The following is an 18,106-nucleotide window of genomic DNA, read 5'->3' on the forward strand; positions in this document are numbered from 1 at the left end:
AGTTCACGGAGCCCAGAAGATAAACTATTTGGACTATGAAGCTGTATGTAGGATGCTTTGAGGAGCTTGGGCTCTGGGACCAGCTGGTCTGGCTCTGAATCCTCATGTTACCATTTCCTAGCATGCAGATCAGAGTAGTCAAAGTGCTCCCCCCACCCCACCCTGCCCCGAACTTACTCATCTCTCAAACATGTTGAAAGGTTGTCATGAAGATAAAGTCAAACAGTCGTGATCAAGAGCTTAGAACACAACTCTGCACATAGAACTCAAATATTAGCCATTTTTAAACCATCCCATTTGTTGATTTCCTGGGACAGAGTGATTTCCAAATGTGCAGGATTTCTTGTGTCCCATTTATGATGAAATTTCTAAAGTTTACCTTGACATGTGAATACCTACTCTTTGAAAACCTCCTAGCACAAGTCAACTCTCTGTTCCTGGTCTCAAACAGAGAAAAAGAGACAGCTTGGGCTGGAGTTCGATCTCCGTGGAAAGGTCCTTTTGGCTAGCGTCAGCCTCTCTTTGTGACTTTTGACCTACGCTAAGTGATTTTAGAAGCATGTATGTTGAGTCCAGGGCCCTCGGGGACGATGTCAGCAGGCAGGTACCCAGCTGCTGGCCCGCTGCTGGGAAGGAAACCACAGCAGGGCCTGTGGTCACTTCCAAATCACCTGTGGGGCAGTTTGCAGCTAAGTGACCCCTCCTGGCACCCCTGTCTAGCATCCCGTGACAGGTTTGGCGTCCCTGAGGAAGACACATGGAGGGTGTGACCAGTGCCAGTGAAGGGTGGTGGCTCAGGATTTCTCCTTCCATCCTCCATGGTCCTTACCGGCGCTTACAGGTTGCCCATCCCCCACCTAACACCTCCAGACCAGAGAGAGGAGTGAAATAAAGTGTGGGCGTGAAAACGCAGAAGAACAGGTGTTTGTGATTGTTTGTGCGGTGTCAAAATTGAGTTAGTGCCAAATTACAGTCCTCAAACAGTAGAGTCCCACCAGTTCTCGAGAGGCGTTAGACTAGACCCTGCGCTCCCTCTCCCTTTCAGTGGTCAAGTGAGCTACAGGAATCTTTGACACAAAAATACATGCATATAGCAGTTCTTTTCTTTGGGGGCTTTGACGATTTTTATTTTTAGCTCTATGTGTATTGCATTTTTTCCACCTGTGACTTTGTTCTTAGGTCATTGAGTCACATTTCACCTTTCTTGAGAAGTGCTCGTCTAAGGACTAGATAACTGAATTTCAGAAACCAATATCTAAAGTATGGAAATTTAGTCACCACATAACATTTTCTGAAGACTAAGAAAATGTAGTCTCCAAGTTTAAAGTGTCAGGTTCTGTTTCAGAATTTTCCCAGTTAACCCAAAGTTTTGCAAAGCACTATTTTAAGCTGCTTTATTGACATTTCGAATGCGTAGGGGCTCTCTTCCCTTCCCTCATCCTCCTTCAAAGCCCCTCACCACTGGCTCCTCAAAAAGAAAGGAAAAGCAACCATTGCCCCTTGTTGGCAGTAGAATTTATTCACTAATTTACTTTCCAGCCAACTGCAGCCATTGCCTCTGGGCACTTGTTCAAAAACGCAGAAATGAAATAACAGATTGGCCAGGCTGAACACAACTCCCCAGTCACAACCCTATTATCTCCTCATTCTGTCACCCCCATTAGGCAGAAGCCCGGGAGACTGAATGGTGATAACACAGTGTTTATGCAGCTCCTTGTGTCCACAGTTTGCGGCTTTCCACTGGTGGCATTCCCTTGTTCATCTGCGTGGGGGGGGTGGGGGGTGCAGTGGAGGAGAGTGAGGCCCGGGGCTTCAGGCGCCTAGGCCTTTCCACAGGCCTGCCCTTGCCCATCTTTAAGGGCTCCGGTGCAGGCCGCCTGCCTGGGAATTAGCTCCTGAGTCCTGAGAAAGCCAGAGTTAGACGAAGGAACCAACTTGCTCTGTGTGCTTACCACCTACCTGCGAAGGAGTACGGTTGAAGCTGCATGTGTGGATTTCTCTGAATATCAGGCATCTCTCCATTTAGGTTATTTATAGCTGCTCTATTCAGGGCAGAGTCAAGCAGAGCAGTCGCTTTATTTAATATTGTGGGGCCTCTTCAGGGTCATCTGGAAAACACATTTCTCCGGACAGAATGAATGTGTAGCGGAGGGCGGTCTCTGTTTCAACTACAGGGGATTGTTTTCTGGTTATCGCTGCCTTTGTGCAGTTCCTCTTAAAATGATAGGCACAAGAGAGAAATGTTTGACGGGGGCATGGGGTTGCTTCCCCGCCCCCTCCTTGACCAACTATTTAAACAGAGAAGTTTTAGAACTCCCGTGATGAACAATCCAGAAGGAAGATGCCTTTCTCTTCTCGAATAGTCTCTTCTATAGACTAGACCCTGCTCCTTGGGGTGGGTGGCTTCTTAGGATGGCTCACATCCCAGTGAGTTTCACCTTTCATTCCGTCTTCATTCCCTCCATCTGTTCAGTATAGTTCCATAATTATCTCTCTCATTAGTGAGTCATTCTTAGGGGAGGTGCAGCGTCGGGGTGATGCTGACTGGTTTTGCCCCCAAATCCCCCTTTCCCCAGTGCCCTTCCTGTCGGATGGTGTGGGCCTGCCAACAGCAGCCTGGGCCCCATGAGAACCCTTGATTCAGCCCTGCTCTGGCCATTTATTGATCAAACCTGGAAGCAGCATCCCTGTCAGGAGACGTGGCCTTGTGCTGGGCAAATGGGAAGGTGGAGAACACTCAACAGAATGCTGTTTGGACAGCTGCAATTTAGAGGGTGGGGGAGGGGTGGGGGGAGGGCAGGCTGTCAGCTGCATATTACAGGGGGGGCAGGGGAGGGCAGGCGGTCCCCTTCAGCATTTGGTTCAGGTAAATCCGTCCTGTAGACCATTCTCATGTGAGGATTCTGCTGGGAGTATGTGGGAGTAGGCAGTCCCCTGCCTCGCCCTCCCCAGGGAAGAAAGAACCAGGGTAAAATGAGAACATTTAATTATGTGCATGATAGCTTCTGTCAAACGTGTAATTATTGTTTCTTCTTGCCAATAAAATCCTCACTACCCTGTCCTTTCCTTTGCTTCTCAGCTCACACCCCAGACAACAGCTTTCTGGGATTCGTGGTCGAGCAGCACCTAAACTCCAGCGACATCCACCACATCAACGAAATCAAAAGGCAGAACCAGTCCCTTGTGTATGGCAAAGTGGATAGCTTCTGGAAGGTGAGTCAGTCTGTGTGTGCGTCGCTCTCTCCAAAACGAAGCTTGTTGGGTAATTTAATTTAACTTTGATCCAGGGAGTAATCAAGCCAAGTGCCCAGGGCTTAATGGGATCTGCTTAGAAGTAAACAAGGCTGTGCTGGGATTTGGTCGTTCAGCATTTGGGTATCTAATAAAGGCTGTACCTGCTCGTTCGCACAGTGGCTACACAGGAAAGCCCTTCACTCTTTGCTGGAAATGTTATGTTACAGCTTCCTTCTGTCCTGTACTTCTGAAAGCAGGGCCCCATGGGGGCGGATATCTTTCTGGAGCACGGCATTGCACCGAGAGCCCTCTGCAGTGTAAGGGTAGGGCAGCACTCTAGGTATGGCTCTGGGGAGTGTGGTGGCTTTCACATCCTCTTGGCTGCGGTCAGCAACCCCGTACTGGTCAGGGCTGAACTACCAGAGAAAGGAAACCACCCACCCGCCATGGCTGACTGTAGGCACTTTACTCCAGGAAATCCTGGACGACACAGTATTCTTGGCCACAGGGAACCCTGAGACAGGGTTCCCAAAAGCACTGGACCTTGGGGCCTCCTGGATGGTTTCTAGAGTCCGTCTGGGGGAGGTACTGTGAGAGGGGAACCAGACTGAAGCGTGACCTGTTGCCCTGACCTCCAGACCTTTTTATTGGGAAGTCTGCCTTTGTATGCCAGTGCCATCATTGTGATTGAGGACGTGTTTACACAGGACACAACAGTCTGCAGGATTTCAAAACATGCCTCTTACAAAACCTAAAAGTAATCACTTTCCAGAATGATCAGGTACCAGGGTCTCATGTTGTTATGTCTCCTCTAATGAAGAAGTTAGAAATCCAAGCACTGAGTGAACACATGTGATGTACAGGGTAAAGAACTCCCTGCTGTTTGTTTTCTGACCCCACATGCGGAAGAGGAAAAGCCATGCTGCCCTCTCTTTACTAATGCTAAGAATGCTGAGGGGACAATTAAATCAGCCTATTTCCAGGGAAGCTGATTTAATTCCAGGTAACTGTCTTTGCTGTAAACAACTAGAATCCTCTCTTAGTTTAGTACAGTGACTGTCAAAGGAGGATAGTGTCACCTCCAGGGGCACTTGGCAATGCCTGGGGCTAATATTGGTTGCAAAGACAGAGGGAGGTGCCCTCGGCTTCCGGGGGGCAGAGGTCAAGGATGTTGCTGACAGGACTGCCCCACAACAGAGGATAACCTGGCACAGAAGACGAGCAGTGCTGAGGTTGACAGACCTCAGCTGGTAAAGAAGATTTATTTCCTGTGTATGTTATTTTGCATTTTCTTCTCTCGAGGAAAATAAAATCAGTCAGGACTCTAAGTGGTTATTTAGGATGTTTGCATGAATTTACACACCTTAGCTTCCTCTGCATCAGAACCTGCCCTGTGTTAACAGACCATCTTTCGGCTGACTTTCAGCCACAAGGGTTCAAAAGGACATGCTGGGTGTTCTCATTCTCAGCTCAGGTGTGAAGTGGATGAATCAGGGCACTGGTTTTAAGAAGACATGGGCTCTTAAGGGAAAAAAAAAAAAAGAAAGAAAGAAAAGGCCTCCCTCCCTTTTCTCCTCCACACCTGCTCAAAGAAAATTATTTGCATGTCTATGTGGACTTGACCTTGCAATTATATCACTTCTGTTTTGGAACCAAGTGCAGCTTCCTTTTAGGTGCCTCTGGCAGTTTTTTGGTTTCCCTAGAAAAACAAGATAATAAATTGGTTCTGAAACCTTCTTGGTCACCTTTTTTTGTTGTTGTCGTTGGATAAAGTAATACCACCACTGAAAGAATGGTTTTCTTGATGCCGGTCAGAATCCCGAGAAGCGTTAGTCATGCTGACCCAAGTGATTTGTGGCATGATTTGGAAGTCCCTCTGACACTCCACAGATGACCCAGCCTTCCTCTTACTGGGTGTCGTCCAAGTATCACAGAAGGCTGAGTGGCAGCCTGTCTATGTTAGCCTTTGTCCGAATACCCCAAATCTGAAGTGGTCAGTTTTCTGTATCATCATTGCCCTGTATTCTTAGATGAGAAAGGCCCCAAAAGGTGGAAAATTCTGTGAACTTTTTACATGGATTCAGGACATGTCAAACTTCTCAACACAGTACAGGATGTGAGAATTGCTACTTGTAATAAAGCCTCCCCATGAACATGCACAGAAGACAGGAGGCCATAAGTGGGGCACCCCTGCGCCCGCATTCCCAGGGTGGCATTCGTCACTGACTTCAGCCAGCAGGAAGCTGTAGATATTTTTCCTCTCCCTTGCCCCAGTGTCTCCCCACCCAATCTCCTGTGCCTCTGACCTCTTTGGAAAGGGGTGTGACACTGTCCATCTCGGGGGGTTGAGGAATTTAGGGGTGGTGTGTGGGCAGGTGCAGGATTGGAGCTGACCCTCTGGAGAGCTCCTCCTCCCTCAGATTCTAGGACTCAATGAAATCCTGAAGGTACTTGCTGTGCCGTCAGTCCTATTTCTTGTCATCCCCTCTCTTGCGGGACTGTCCCCAGCTGCTGGGGCACTCGAGTGGGAGATGCCACCACACACCCAATCTTGCCTGATTTGTCCAGAGGGCAGTGTAGCTCTTTGGTGCCTGGCAGCCATGATTCTGGCTCAGGAAACCTCGCAGGATCCGTGAGATTCTTCACGTAGCATTGGAAAACAGAGGGACCGTGAGTCATGGGGATGGAAATCTGAAGGACGGGTCCAGAGTTGTGAGGAGTCCGAGGCAGAAGCTTCCCAGGAGTGCAAGGATGAGGAGCAGGACTGATCTGGAAAGGGAGAGGCTGCTGTAGAGCGGATGATGGAGCAGAACTGCAGGGAGGAGAGGCGGGCCCTGAGAGAGGTGGGGTGCTCTGGAGGAGCAGGTAGGAAGGAAGACAGACAGAAGCAAACCATGCAGTGTGGAGGGAAAGAGAAAGGAGCAGCCAGAGTTCTGCAAAGCTTTCTTTTTGCAGATTACACATCCTTTTATCACACTCTTTTATCACATCCTTTTATCATACTCTTGCAGTATCCTGAGTGGTTTCTGTTCCTTGTGGTCCCGTCAGGATATGGGTCTTCCCTACGTTGCAGATGCCTATCAGGAAACACGATCTCTTAAGTGTAGAGGCTGTGAAGGACTGGCCTATGTCTTCAGCTCCCCGTAGTTCCACCCCCAGTTCATGGCAGAGGTACCCTGTAGTCCTGTCCTGCTATAGTGGTACAGTGGAGAGGTGGAAGGGAACCTTCCTGCCAGAATCCCAAAGGCACCAACTCAGGAAGCAACACTGTCCAAGACCCTTACCATCAATTGAGACTGCTTACAGCCTGATCCCGGGTGCAGAGGTCTGTGTTAGCCCAGGAACCCGGGGGGCTGTGTTCTGGATATCTGCCTCTGGGACAGACTGGTCGTTGGCACCCACTAACATGTGCCTACAAGGAGAGTCTGTCTAGTGTGGCTGAATTCAAAGGTCTTCCACATCCTATTACTAAGATCATGAGAGAATGAAAAATTCGTCAATTTTGTAAAAAATAAGACATTTTAAAAATTGTGGAAATTAAAGTCAGTTGAAGTCTGGCTTTAACTGTATTTTTTTCTATCCATACTTTTTAAAAAACAGCATCCAGAACATAACCGAATCTTGTAATGATGATGCAGGGTCCGCCTTTTACGTATTTGGGATCCCGTCTCGAAGCCCTCGTTACTTACTGTTACGCAATTGCTGTGGAAGTAAATGTCTTGAAGGGCTTGCTTTGAGCACCTCTGGGGCGTAAGCACAGCCTCTGAAGGGCGCGCTGGGGTTCAGACCCGTGCCTGCCAGCTCACCAGCGTGTGAGGTGCTTAACTGCCTTGAGCCTCAGGCTGCTGGCCTGTGAAATGGGAGCAGTGACAGCGACCACACAGAGCAGGGCTTCTCAGACTGCCTGTTGCGTGTGAATCACCCAGCGCGCTGTGAAAATGCCGATTCTGATGCAGACCTTCTGGGCCGGGGCAGAGACCCTGCGTTTCACGCAGGTACCCAGGCCATGCCGACATGCTGTTGACAAAAGTGCCCTTCGGGTCGTGTGGCCTTGGCGGGTGTGGGATGGCGTGAGGTGCTCGGCATTGACTCACTGGCCAACCAGGGAACACATCATTCCTTGTTCCCCATTCCTTTTGCTTTCCTGGTACGCTTGTCAGCAGGCTGCCAACTATCATGTCTTCATTACTGATGCGCCTGATTCTAGTGACCCCCTCCACCCACCCTGACCCAGTCTCACTTCCTGCTAAGCACATTCGAGGCCTTGTCTTCCAGCCTCTGGGCCTGGCCTCTTAGAATGCGATACACCTGTGGTAAGTGGTGGACTGTGGGAGCTGACAGGTGTGGTCTCTTTCTCGTCACCTGCTGTCCTGCTTCATACCGTCCATGCCTGCTGGGCAGTATGGCAGAGTGGTCGAGGACACGCACTGGAGCCAGATGGCCCAGTTCAAGTCCTGTGGCTGCCATCCGCTGCCTAAGCACCGGCAAGTTCTCTTGCCTTCTTTTTTCGTGGAGATGATAGTTAGGTTTCTCTAGAGACTAAGTGAGTTTATACATTCAAGGTGCTTAGAAGAGGGCCTGGCACATGGTCTGTCTTAACTGTTTGCTGCTATTACAGATATTGTTCCTGGGGCCGGACAGACACAGAGGGGGCTGATGGGAGCATGAGGTGGGGGATAGAGCTGTGAGGAATGGGCAGATATAAGACTGCCCAAAGATACTAAGATTCCAGTTTTTGAACGATGTCAGTGGTTGGCACACTCTGGGTCTCTAGCCAAATCTGGCCCGCCCGCCACCTGTTTCGGTAAAAGAAGTTTTGTCAGAATACGGCTACACCGGTTTGTTGCCTGGGGGCTGCTTTTGCTCCAAAATGGCAGTGTGGCATAGCTGTGACTAAGACTCCAAGAAGAGCAAAGCCTGACTTACCATCTGACACGTGACAGGAAGAAGTTTGCCAACCCCTAAACGACACCATGTCCCAAGTAAACCAAGCCTACCTTGGAGGACTCACTTGGCCAACAGTCCTGGGCATGGATGTCATCAGCGGTCTTTTTAGCTCGTGTCACGGTTCTTGATTATGTTCTGTATGATTAAGGCTGGTTGATGAGCAGTGCATGGGAGAATCAAGTGTGACTTCACCAAAATCCCTGTTACTCCACAATGAAACCCCCAGGCGCCGAGCCTGGCATTTCTTAATAAGCATTCAGCAAAGGCTCCCGCTTGTTGGATGACTAACGACTGGGGGATAAAAGAGGGCACCCTGTGAACGATCCTCTGAGCCTTTCGCCGTCCTCGTTTACAGAGGTGCTGGCCGATTCCTTCCGAGGCGCCCTGGCTGCATGCAGCAGCCCTCCTTGGCCATCTTGATTTATAGACGAGGAACTGATTCAAAGGAGGTGGAGGGCCTTGGCCGAGGTGCTGCAGCGCGTGACCCGCCAAGTCCAGAGCCAGGACCAGAGTTCTGACCTCTGCTCTGGGGCACTTGCCTCCTTGCTGCCGCCCGCTTGACGAGCCGCCCTCGGCCCCTAGCCTGGACGGTGGTGGTTCCATGTGGAGGGCAGGATTCAGAAGCCAGGAGGCAAGGTCTGCCTGAGTCACTTCATGTGCAGCAGGAGTCCTGGGCAAATATTTGTGTCACAGGTAAAACATTGCTCCCGGCTGTGCACCACACAAATGGGGAAGTCACAGCAGCCTTGCAGCCAGTTCTACAGAGGGTAACTACCAGGCCTATTGGAGCAATTGAAATTATTGCTAGCTCTGGACCCCCAGGGCCTGGCTTGCCTCTGTCCTAGCCTGCTTGGCAGCAACCAGCAGTCTCCACTGAATTTGGAAAGCTTTTTACCAAGACTTCAAAGACTCTGTGGTTCTAAAGCATCCCCTGAAATGACACCCAGTCCCATAACCACAGGCCGAAGAAATCCAGCACTAGACCTTCCAGAAATGTGATGCAACCTTTCCCCCCTCTCTGTCCCTAACTTCCTAGCCTTTTTGCTCTGTTCTCTGTGCCGCAGCAGCAGCCAGAATGGTCTTTTAAAAAATGTAAATTGGATTGTATTACTCCTCTTCTCACAACCCTCCAGTGGCTTCATTTTAAACTCAGAGCACCTTACATTTACGATGAAATCTAGCCTCCATCAGATGATTTGGGCTCTCTGCAGGCAGGCTGTGTCTGCTGTACATGCACGACTCACCCTCAGCTCCCTGGCCTCTGGCTATGCAGGGGCCCACATACCGCGCTCTCCCCCTGGGGGCCCAGCTGCCATAAGAGCTGCCACCGGCCCTGGCTTGCCCCAGCGGTAGCCTCCGAGACACAGCCTGTCCCTCGTGTGCACCCCAACCAAATGTCATCCCTCTCTGTCTCTGTCACAGCAACTTCTTCCTTTTATGCAATTTTAATCATTTTTATGCTCATGTATTTCTTTCTCTGTCTTCCTCTCCTTAATTGTTAGACTCTAAACTTTTGAGAGCAGAACTCCTTGATTTTGCTTTACCCATCACAGTGCCTGGCACGTAGTAGGCTCTCAGTAACTACTGGGTGCGTGAATCCCTCTCCTCTTGGTTTCATTAAATGTAGCTGATCTATCTGGGGCTCCTGAGATACGACTTGGAATGTGTTTCACTTTGGGCGCTGCCTAAGCTCACTGGTCTCAGGACCACAGGACGAGGGGATTTAAGGAAAAGTCTCGATGCTGCACCCGTGTCAGTTATGCACCACACACAGGTGTCAGGAGGTTTTCAAAACCCCTAGTGAACTTTTTAGTGAAACGTCCGGGAAAGAGAACGCCACCCAGGGAGGCTGGGGGCCTGTCTTGGGCAGCTCCTCTGGCATCTCTGTGATTTAGAAGCAGGCACCTCCAGCCTCCCATTTCCATGCTCGTATGCATGAAGGTATTAGTAAAAAAGGAATGAATTACTGATCCACACAACATGGCAGACCTCAAAATAATGCCGAGTACAAGAACCGGTCATAAAACAGAGTCTGTACTGTGTGATTCTGTGTCTATAAAACTCTGGAAGATGGAGATTAATCCATAGTGACAGGAAGCAGATGGGTGTTTGCCCGGGGAGGGGTGAGAAAGAGAGGGGTGGGCATGGCCACTGTGGTTGATGGTGGTGTGATGGGCTCACGGTGTATCAGTATGCCAGCATGTATCAAATTGTATGCTTGGAATATGTGCAGTTGATTATATGTCAATTAGACCTCGGGAGGGCGATTAAAATAAATCTAAGTTGGCAAACAGTGACCTGTGGGGTAAATCCGGCCTATAGTTTGCAAGCTAAAAATGGTTTTTACGTTTTGAAAATCATAAAAAGAAAAGCCAAAAGCAGAAGAATCTGGGACAGACCTTGTATGTTCCCACAAAGTCTAAAATGTTTGCTGTCTGTTCCTTTACAGAGAAAGTTTGCTAACCCCTGGATGAGAACAATAATTACTCACCTGTGTTCTTTAGAGCCCCTCAGACTAACTACTATGGGAAGTCAAGGGGCAGCCCCGCGGTGGCCCCACCGACCACAGCAGCTCCGATTCATCTGTGGCATAGGTTTGGATTCCCAGTAGGACTTCACTGGGAAAAGGGTTGAACTGCTTTAAACAACCAAAAACGTTGAAAGTCTCTAGACTAGTCGACTTCTGAGTCTGAGATAGAATCCCATTCTAAAAACTATGTAATTATCTAGCTCACTAATTTGGTTGACTTGGGCTTAGTTTAAATTAATGCAAAATTGGAAATGGGAGTAGTTTGGAAAAATGCCATCTTATTTTGCAATAGGAATTAGCTGTTCTTAGTATATTGTTTTAATGAACCCCCCTGAGACCTTTGTAATTAAAGAATGTATTAGAATCCTTGAACACATTTTTGTAGGTAGGTTAAATCTTGTCCTGTTTGGTTTTTTTTTTTTTCCTTCTTTTTTTTGGCCAGACTTTTCTTCCCAGATAATGTAGAGATAAACCAGACAAATTTAAACCTACCTTGAGTCAAATTGGTCTGCATTTTGAAATAACAAAATTGAAATCCGTTCTATTAAATTTGCTAGAAAATCTAATGTGATCACAGCTCTTGGTTCTGGTTCCAACCAGGAGGATATTCCAAAGCGTCTCTCTCTCCCCCAGTTTATTCCCCTTTGGGGAGAACTCTGGTAGGAAAGACCTTGTCAGGATCCCACGCTGGCCAGAGGCAGGAAGCAGGTTGCTTTTCCTTGGAAGGAGGTCTGTGCTGGCGGGGATACAAGCAGACACTCGGCCATCCTAAGCCACTTGTTCCTGGTTTCCCCTCTGGCTCACTTCCTGCACAAGTTAAAGTGCGGTCCTATCACATAGCCTTTTCCCCAAATTGAAGTGCAAACTTGGGGCTGGCGGGGAGGGGAAATAGAGAAAAGAAGCCAAGTGCAAAGAAAAATATCAGAAACCAATCATTGGCTTTTAAGACTCCAAGGACTGCAGTGCAGGGGACTTAAGGTTATCATTCAAGAATAGTGTTGGTTTTGTGCTAAGTGTACCCGAACCCTAAGTGGCATCCATTATAAGCACATCAGTGTCTGGGAAGCAAATGAGTGTAGGTTTGAACATTACGTTGGGAGCTTAGGAAACCGTGGGCAGCCTCTCTCCCTGTCTTGTCAGCCTTGTGGTCTGTTTGGTCTGTTGCCCGTTTGAGTAAGCTTTCTGCTATCATCTTAAACCCATTGAGGTACTTGCCCGCTGGCAGAGAGCACACATTCTCCTTGTCGTACTTCTGTTGCAGCCCAGAAGCACTGATTAGAGACCGTCTGGAGCAGTTGGAGGGGCCCTGGGTGGAAGAACGGGCGCCCAGATTCTAATTTCAGCTGCGCTGCTCACTGGCCGCAGGTCCTTGGAATTCGTTTGCCTTTGAGTCTTGCTTTCCTCATCTGTAAAATGAGGCAGAGGACTGGTTGTGCTCTTGTTTTGCTCCCTAGAGTTTTGTGATTCTATAATCTAAACTCCTTCTTGGCCTTCTCTAATTCCTTCAAGAGCAAGGGCACAGAGAAGATGCCCTATAAGACAACTTTATGGGCCATCAGAAATAGGGCAGAGGGAAGATAATTGGGCCAGGCAAGGCACAGAGTCCATAAAACCAACTGTCCAAGAAAAGGATGAGGTTACTGTGACTTAGCATCCATGCATGTAAAGGAGATTTAAGAGATTTGTTGATAGCAAGCTCATATGAGTCAACAGTGTGGGAAGCTGCCAGGAATTGCCAGTGGACCTGCAATTGGGGCATCACATGGAGAAGGAAGAGCAGGTAGTTTCCATCCTTTTGAGAGCGCCTCGCACCCTCCAGTCCCTGCTCATGCCCTGGGTATGTTGGGGCATTTCTTGATCTGTGCTCATGAGGCTAACACTGCTGAGAGCATGGCCTGTAGGGCTAGACCGGTAGGGCTCCATCCTGGCTTTCCACTGCTGAGCTGTGTGGTGGCTGGCCCAGGTCCACATCTCCCTGTGCTTCTGTTCTCTCACCTGTAAAATGGGTGGTAATAATAGTACCTACTTGAGAGTTCCTATGAAGATCATGTGAGTTAATACATACAGGCTCTTAGTTTTCTGTTTCTGCAATGCCTGGTATTCGTTAATGTCTGTTAATTTTTGTTGTTACTAGTAGTATTATCTAGGCAGATTTGAGCCTTTGGATTGAGAGGCATACATTGTGGGGAGACTCAGAGCCATACTTTCTGAAGGCTGATGGAAGAAATGTATGTGGCCAAGAAAAAATAAAAGGCTTGATTGAGTTTGCAGGTGGGTGGACGAGGACTCCAAAGGGGTGGCGAACCTCCGAACCTCGGAATCAGATCTGCCCTGAATGACCCTCGGAAGGGTGGGAAGTGTGCAGCTGGTGAACTTGCTGGGCATGGAGAGAGTAAAGAAGCGGAATTCCTCTGCCAGCCACCTGGGAAGCTGCTAGCCCCTGTCTCTGTTGGCTGCAGGGACCTTGGCAAGGCTTTGAGAGACATATCACTAGTGCCAGGGGGACGGTGCTCTGCCTGACTTGTAAGCTCAGAGGTTCTACCTTTGTAGAATGCAAGCGGAAAAGGATGGGAGGAAGAGAAACCGGATGGAACACAAATTCCCGGAACAGTGCGATCAAGAAAACGTATGGACCAGTTGACTGCCCTTCAGTCAAGCACAGCTTCCCACCTAAAGTGACAGATACAGCCTCGGAGCCCACAGACCAAATCTAACTGACAGACATTTTTCTTTAACTGGCATAGTATTTTTCAAATGGGGCAAGTTTTCCATTTGGGAAGGTTCATCTGAAAAGCCAGAATTCCCAGCTTGTCTTGAAAATACAGGTGGTGTGGCGAATTGGACTCTTCATTCCTTACGTGCCAGACACTGGCTGGAGCTTAGTGGTGGCCGCTCCCACATATGGGCCAGGGGTTGTTCCAGGGATGACCGTCCTTCCAGGGCCTTCTCTATCCCGTGTGTTTGGCCCTTGGAGGTAGTTGAGTGTTGGGCTGGGGAAAAAGCCATTTTTGTCTAGTCCTCTCAGAGAGTAGGTTTCTTCTCAAGGGGTGAAGTTAGAGAAGGAATTTTGCATGTAGTCATGAATTCCGTGTTTCATTCAGGCCATATCTTCTTCTGAAAGGCCTGTTCAGAAGTTTGGCAATTTTTGAGGCATGAGGGTGGGCAGAGAGGAGGACCAAGTTCCACTTTTCCTCATGCAGCTCCAGCAGGAAGCCCAGGTTCTGAAAATCTGTTAGACGCTGAGACTTGCCTTTCCTTTGGAGCCCCACCCATCAGCCCTTTCCTGGCGACGGCCCAGTTCTGGTACAAGCTGCCAGAGCTGCTTCTGCCAAGTTCCCTTGTGGTCGAAACTAAGTTTTCTCCTTTGGGTTGGCAGCTGGAGGTGGCGTTCTTTGGGAAGAATGCATGGCAGTAGACTCTGTATCTGGGACTTGGAACCTGTTTGCTTCTTGCTCCTGTAGAATGGAACCACGTCTTCAGGTTTCTTCCCACCTGGGAATGGAGACATCTGCTTAGACTAGAACTCCCCTGACAGATCCCCTCCTGGCTGCAGTCCAAAACAGGAGCTCTCTCATAAGTCCGTGCAGATACCCGCTATGGTCCTTTGGGGCGGCGTTGATTTATTGGGTCTTTTACTGAAATGATTTCCAGCCTGTGTTCCAGGGACTGGCCCAAAAGCTCAAGTTGGTTCTTAGAATCTAGGTCAATGTTAAAGAAATTTACCTGATTTTAAGCTCCACCCAGAAATGTGTGCAATATCCAGATGTCAGGGACCCTCCCCAGGCTCCTGTAACCAGAATCTCCAGCCAGTTGTATGTCCAACAAGCACTCCAGGTGAAACCTTTAAGAAGGAAAATTTGGGACACACGGGACTAGCTAGTCACCCATTTTCCTACATCAGAAAAACTTCCATTGCTCCCTTTCCATGCATGGTGGACAGCCACTGTGTAGTCAACTACCACCCCATGCTGTGAATGACACTAATACCCTTGTTCTAGGAGGCTGAGTCCTGGGTCTGGGCCCTTGATTCCCAGGGCAACACACCAGCCCAGCCCCCGAGGACCTGCCCTTTTATTCCCATGATAATAACAAGTCCCCTGAATTACATCCGTACAAGGCTGCAGTCAGCTGACCCAGGTTCCAGTGAAATCTCTCTCAGAAAAACTTGCCTTTTTAGCTTAGTTGAATTCAGGTCCCAATTTGTAAGAATTTGAAAGGTTACACAGCACTTCCAACATAGCTGCACAAGACACATAGCCATTTTACAGGTGATAAAACAGAGCCTGAGAGATGTTGAGGAGAAACGAATCCACCTTAAGGTATGGGTGAGTGATAGTCTTCTTGATGTCATTCCTTTGATGACAACATTTGACACTTCAGAGAAGTCACCGATGGTGCAAAAGTTTGGTTGTTGAGTGACAGAATTTTAGGCCTCGTCTCAGGTGGATAGGGAGACGTTTGAGGGGCTTCAGGGTGGAGAGTCGTTTCCTTGGTGCCCCTCTCGAGGACAGCCAGCAGTTGCCTCCTCTGTCAGAGACTGGCAGCCCTCCCAGAGGCATGAACAGCTGAGTGTGAATGACTGCAGCTGTGGGAAGAAAACGTACAAGTATCATGGGTGAAAAGAGGGCCCTTGTGCTCAGCAGAGGGTCTCCTCCAAAAGCCAGAACGGGCTTGGGTAGTGGGAGGCTGAGGCAGCCAGCAAACAGCCCAAGGGCGGGGTGCTTCTGGAAGGTTCCGAAGCGCTGCCTGTCTGCTCTAATTGTGCTGGGATGAGTTCATTTGTAACTCTTAGTAAACACAGCTGTTGTGGTTGTAATTTGCTTCAAGGCTTTTTACTATTACTCCAGCCCTAACAGTTTGGCAACCGATATGGGAACAATGGTGATTAGAGGATGGGAAAAGAAGTTGCTGTCTGAGAAGGAAGAGAGAAGAGCAGTGGTTGTCTGTGGACAGAAGCCACTGAGCGAATCCAAGCGTGTGAAAGCCATGCTGTGTGGACAGGGAGGCAGCATTTCAGGGTGACCAAAGGGTCTTGGGTGCCCAAATGCTGAACAGACGGTCCATGCAGAAGAGGTTTACAAAAGCATGGCAAGTTTGTTTGTTTAAACAAAGAAAGGGCTAGGACCGCTCTTGGACAACGAGAATCATAATCCTCTGACCTTAAGACAATCTGAAAGTCCTCACTTTCTGAATGTGATGGGACACAGATATATTAGAATAACTGAAAGAGTGTATTGATTAGGATGGTTTTCCTGCTGTTGGACTTCATGAAAGCCCAGCTTATAGGAGAACTGTCTTGGATGAGAATTCTAGGAATAGTCTGAATTCTTCCAGAGCCATACCTGCGACTTGAAGGGGCATACCTGTACTTGGCCATGCCAGGCAGCCGTTGGTTGGGCCAAGAGGGCAGAGAGGCACTGTTGATTCCTGAGATAACGAGGACTGGGGTAGAACTGGGTTGAGGGGAGTGTACCCATACATCTCCCTGCAGCTTCTTGGCCCCGCTGGAGAGGTGCAGTCCCAGGGGACTTGAGAGGAGAGATCGCCAAGGACACTGCCACCCTCCCGACTTGAGGAAGGCTTCCTGGGGAAGAGAAGAACTCGGATGTCTTCATTTTTCCTTTGATTCAGGAATGCAAGTCCCTGGGGCTGCCCTAGCTCTGTAGTGGGAGAATAAAGTTCACTCCCCATCAGCACTGCTGGGAGGAGTTCAGACCTACCTGAAAAAAGATGCCTTTAAATGAGGTCCCTGTGGTCCTTACATCAGCACTTGTTTGGAAACTTAGCAAAGAGAGCAAAAATCCTGGCAGTAGAGAGAAATTAGAAATGTAGTTTTCTGGCTGTTTCTGGGAGAGAAAGCAAAGTAGCAGTATTGTTTTACAGTGGAAGTAGAGGAGCAACTTAAAAATCTGGGACTAGGATTCAAGTAAATCAGCTGAATGTGCTGGGCCAGTCGTAGGAAGTTTGGCCTCTGTCTGGTGCTATGTGCCGCCTTGGAGAAGGTTCATGTGCTGCTGGTGTGTGGGCACCCCGAGAGCTTCCTATTCCAACTGGAGTCCTTGAGAAATAATTTTTGGTAGAAACTGAAACCATGGGATTTACACTGTGGAACCTACATCACTGCAGAGCCATATCACTGAGACCCCGAAACCGGTCCTGCAAGGACAGAGCTGGTGGGTGGAGTTTTAGGTGAAAAATATAGACCAGGAGCATATTTTACAATGTGGTGTTGGTTGTTGGAAACAAAATGCACCATTGTATTACAAGGAGAGGTATTATAAGACTGAGAAACAGTGATACACCAATTCAGAAAAAAAATTTGTGTGTGTGCTTCTAAAACTTAGCATCCATATACAATTTCATACTTAAATAAAAATCATATAAGCAGCATATGCTCCTAAAGTCTGGCTGTGCAGCCCTAAGTACTGAGAGTCCATCTGTCCTCTAGCTAAGTCAGGACTCCCCCTCAGGGATCTGGGTCCAGCCTTCAGGGACTGCTGAGCTCCGGGGAGTGCTGGAGTTACCTTGCTCAGCTGGAATGTGTACAGCCGGCTGACCTCAGCTTCTCCCTTCCCTGACTCTATTTCTGACAAGCTAGAGCTCCTCCGGGGGCAGCGGTGGTGGTAACTGCGCATATCTGATCGATTCCTATGTGCCGGCCAGGGTCCTCCAAACAACTCTGTCGGGTCAGGACTGGTTTTAGCCCTGTTGTCAGGTGTCGCAGCCAAGGCTGGTGGAGGTGAAGGTCCCGAAGGTGGTAAACAGCTGAGTCAAGATTTGAACCGAAGGGGCATATGCTGGAGCCTCTCCTCTGGACGACACCCCTCCACCAAGGAATGGGCTCTGACTCCACAGTTATTTCCTCCTCTTTCTCATGTGCATCCCCTCAACTTTAAGAGGTTGAATTCAATCTGTGATGGCATAGGACAGATTTCACGAATACTTCTGTAGGATTCTTAGTGGCAGAGCCAGCAACACAAAGTGGATGAAACTCCCTTGCCTTCCTCTCGAATCTGAAGACCTCTAAAAGTAAAGTCAGGCTGGTTTTATTATTTGTTAGGATTTGTTGTAACGACTCTTGCCTTCTAGGACCAGTTACAAATTGGCTTGTAGATCAGGACTTGCAGAGACATGTCTGCCTTTCGGGAGACTTTCAGGAGCTTGGTCAGAGACCGACCTCCTGGCCTGGGCATGTGAAAAGTAGGGGGAATGGAAAATTGAAAGCAGACAGTAGGTGGTAGAGCCCCACGTGGTTCTGAAGGAAAAGTCAGGAGTTTGCATACAAGATTCATAAAGCATGAGAGCTAATCCATGTGCCTTCGGTTTGGGGAAACCCACCTCATTTCCTCAGTTAAGTCCCCACAGGCATCACCTCAAGTGGGAGAGAGAGGAGAG

The 18,106-nt window shown here is 48.8% G+C and overlaps 1 protein-coding gene across 1 annotated transcript in view; it reads left to right on the forward strand.

Annotated features, from left to right (window-relative positions):
- Window positions 1-18,106, forward strand: part of MGAT5 (alpha-1,6-mannosylglycoprotein 6-beta-N-acetylglucosaminyltransferase) — a 312,019-nt gene that overhangs the window by 219,610 nt on the left and 74,303 nt on the right. The window contains exon 12 of the mRNA XM_080799785.1: window positions 3,080-3,213. Coding sequence (XP_080655911.1) covers window positions 3,080-3,213 — 134 coding nt within the window. The remainder of the gene's footprint in view (window positions 1-3,079; window positions 3,214-18,106) is intronic.

The sequence above is a fragment of the Martes martes genome (assembly GCF_963455335.1).
Source record: "Martes martes genome assembly, chromosome: 3".
Classification (NCBI taxonomy): domain Eukaryota; kingdom Metazoa; phylum Chordata; class Mammalia; order Carnivora; family Mustelidae; genus Martes; species Martes martes.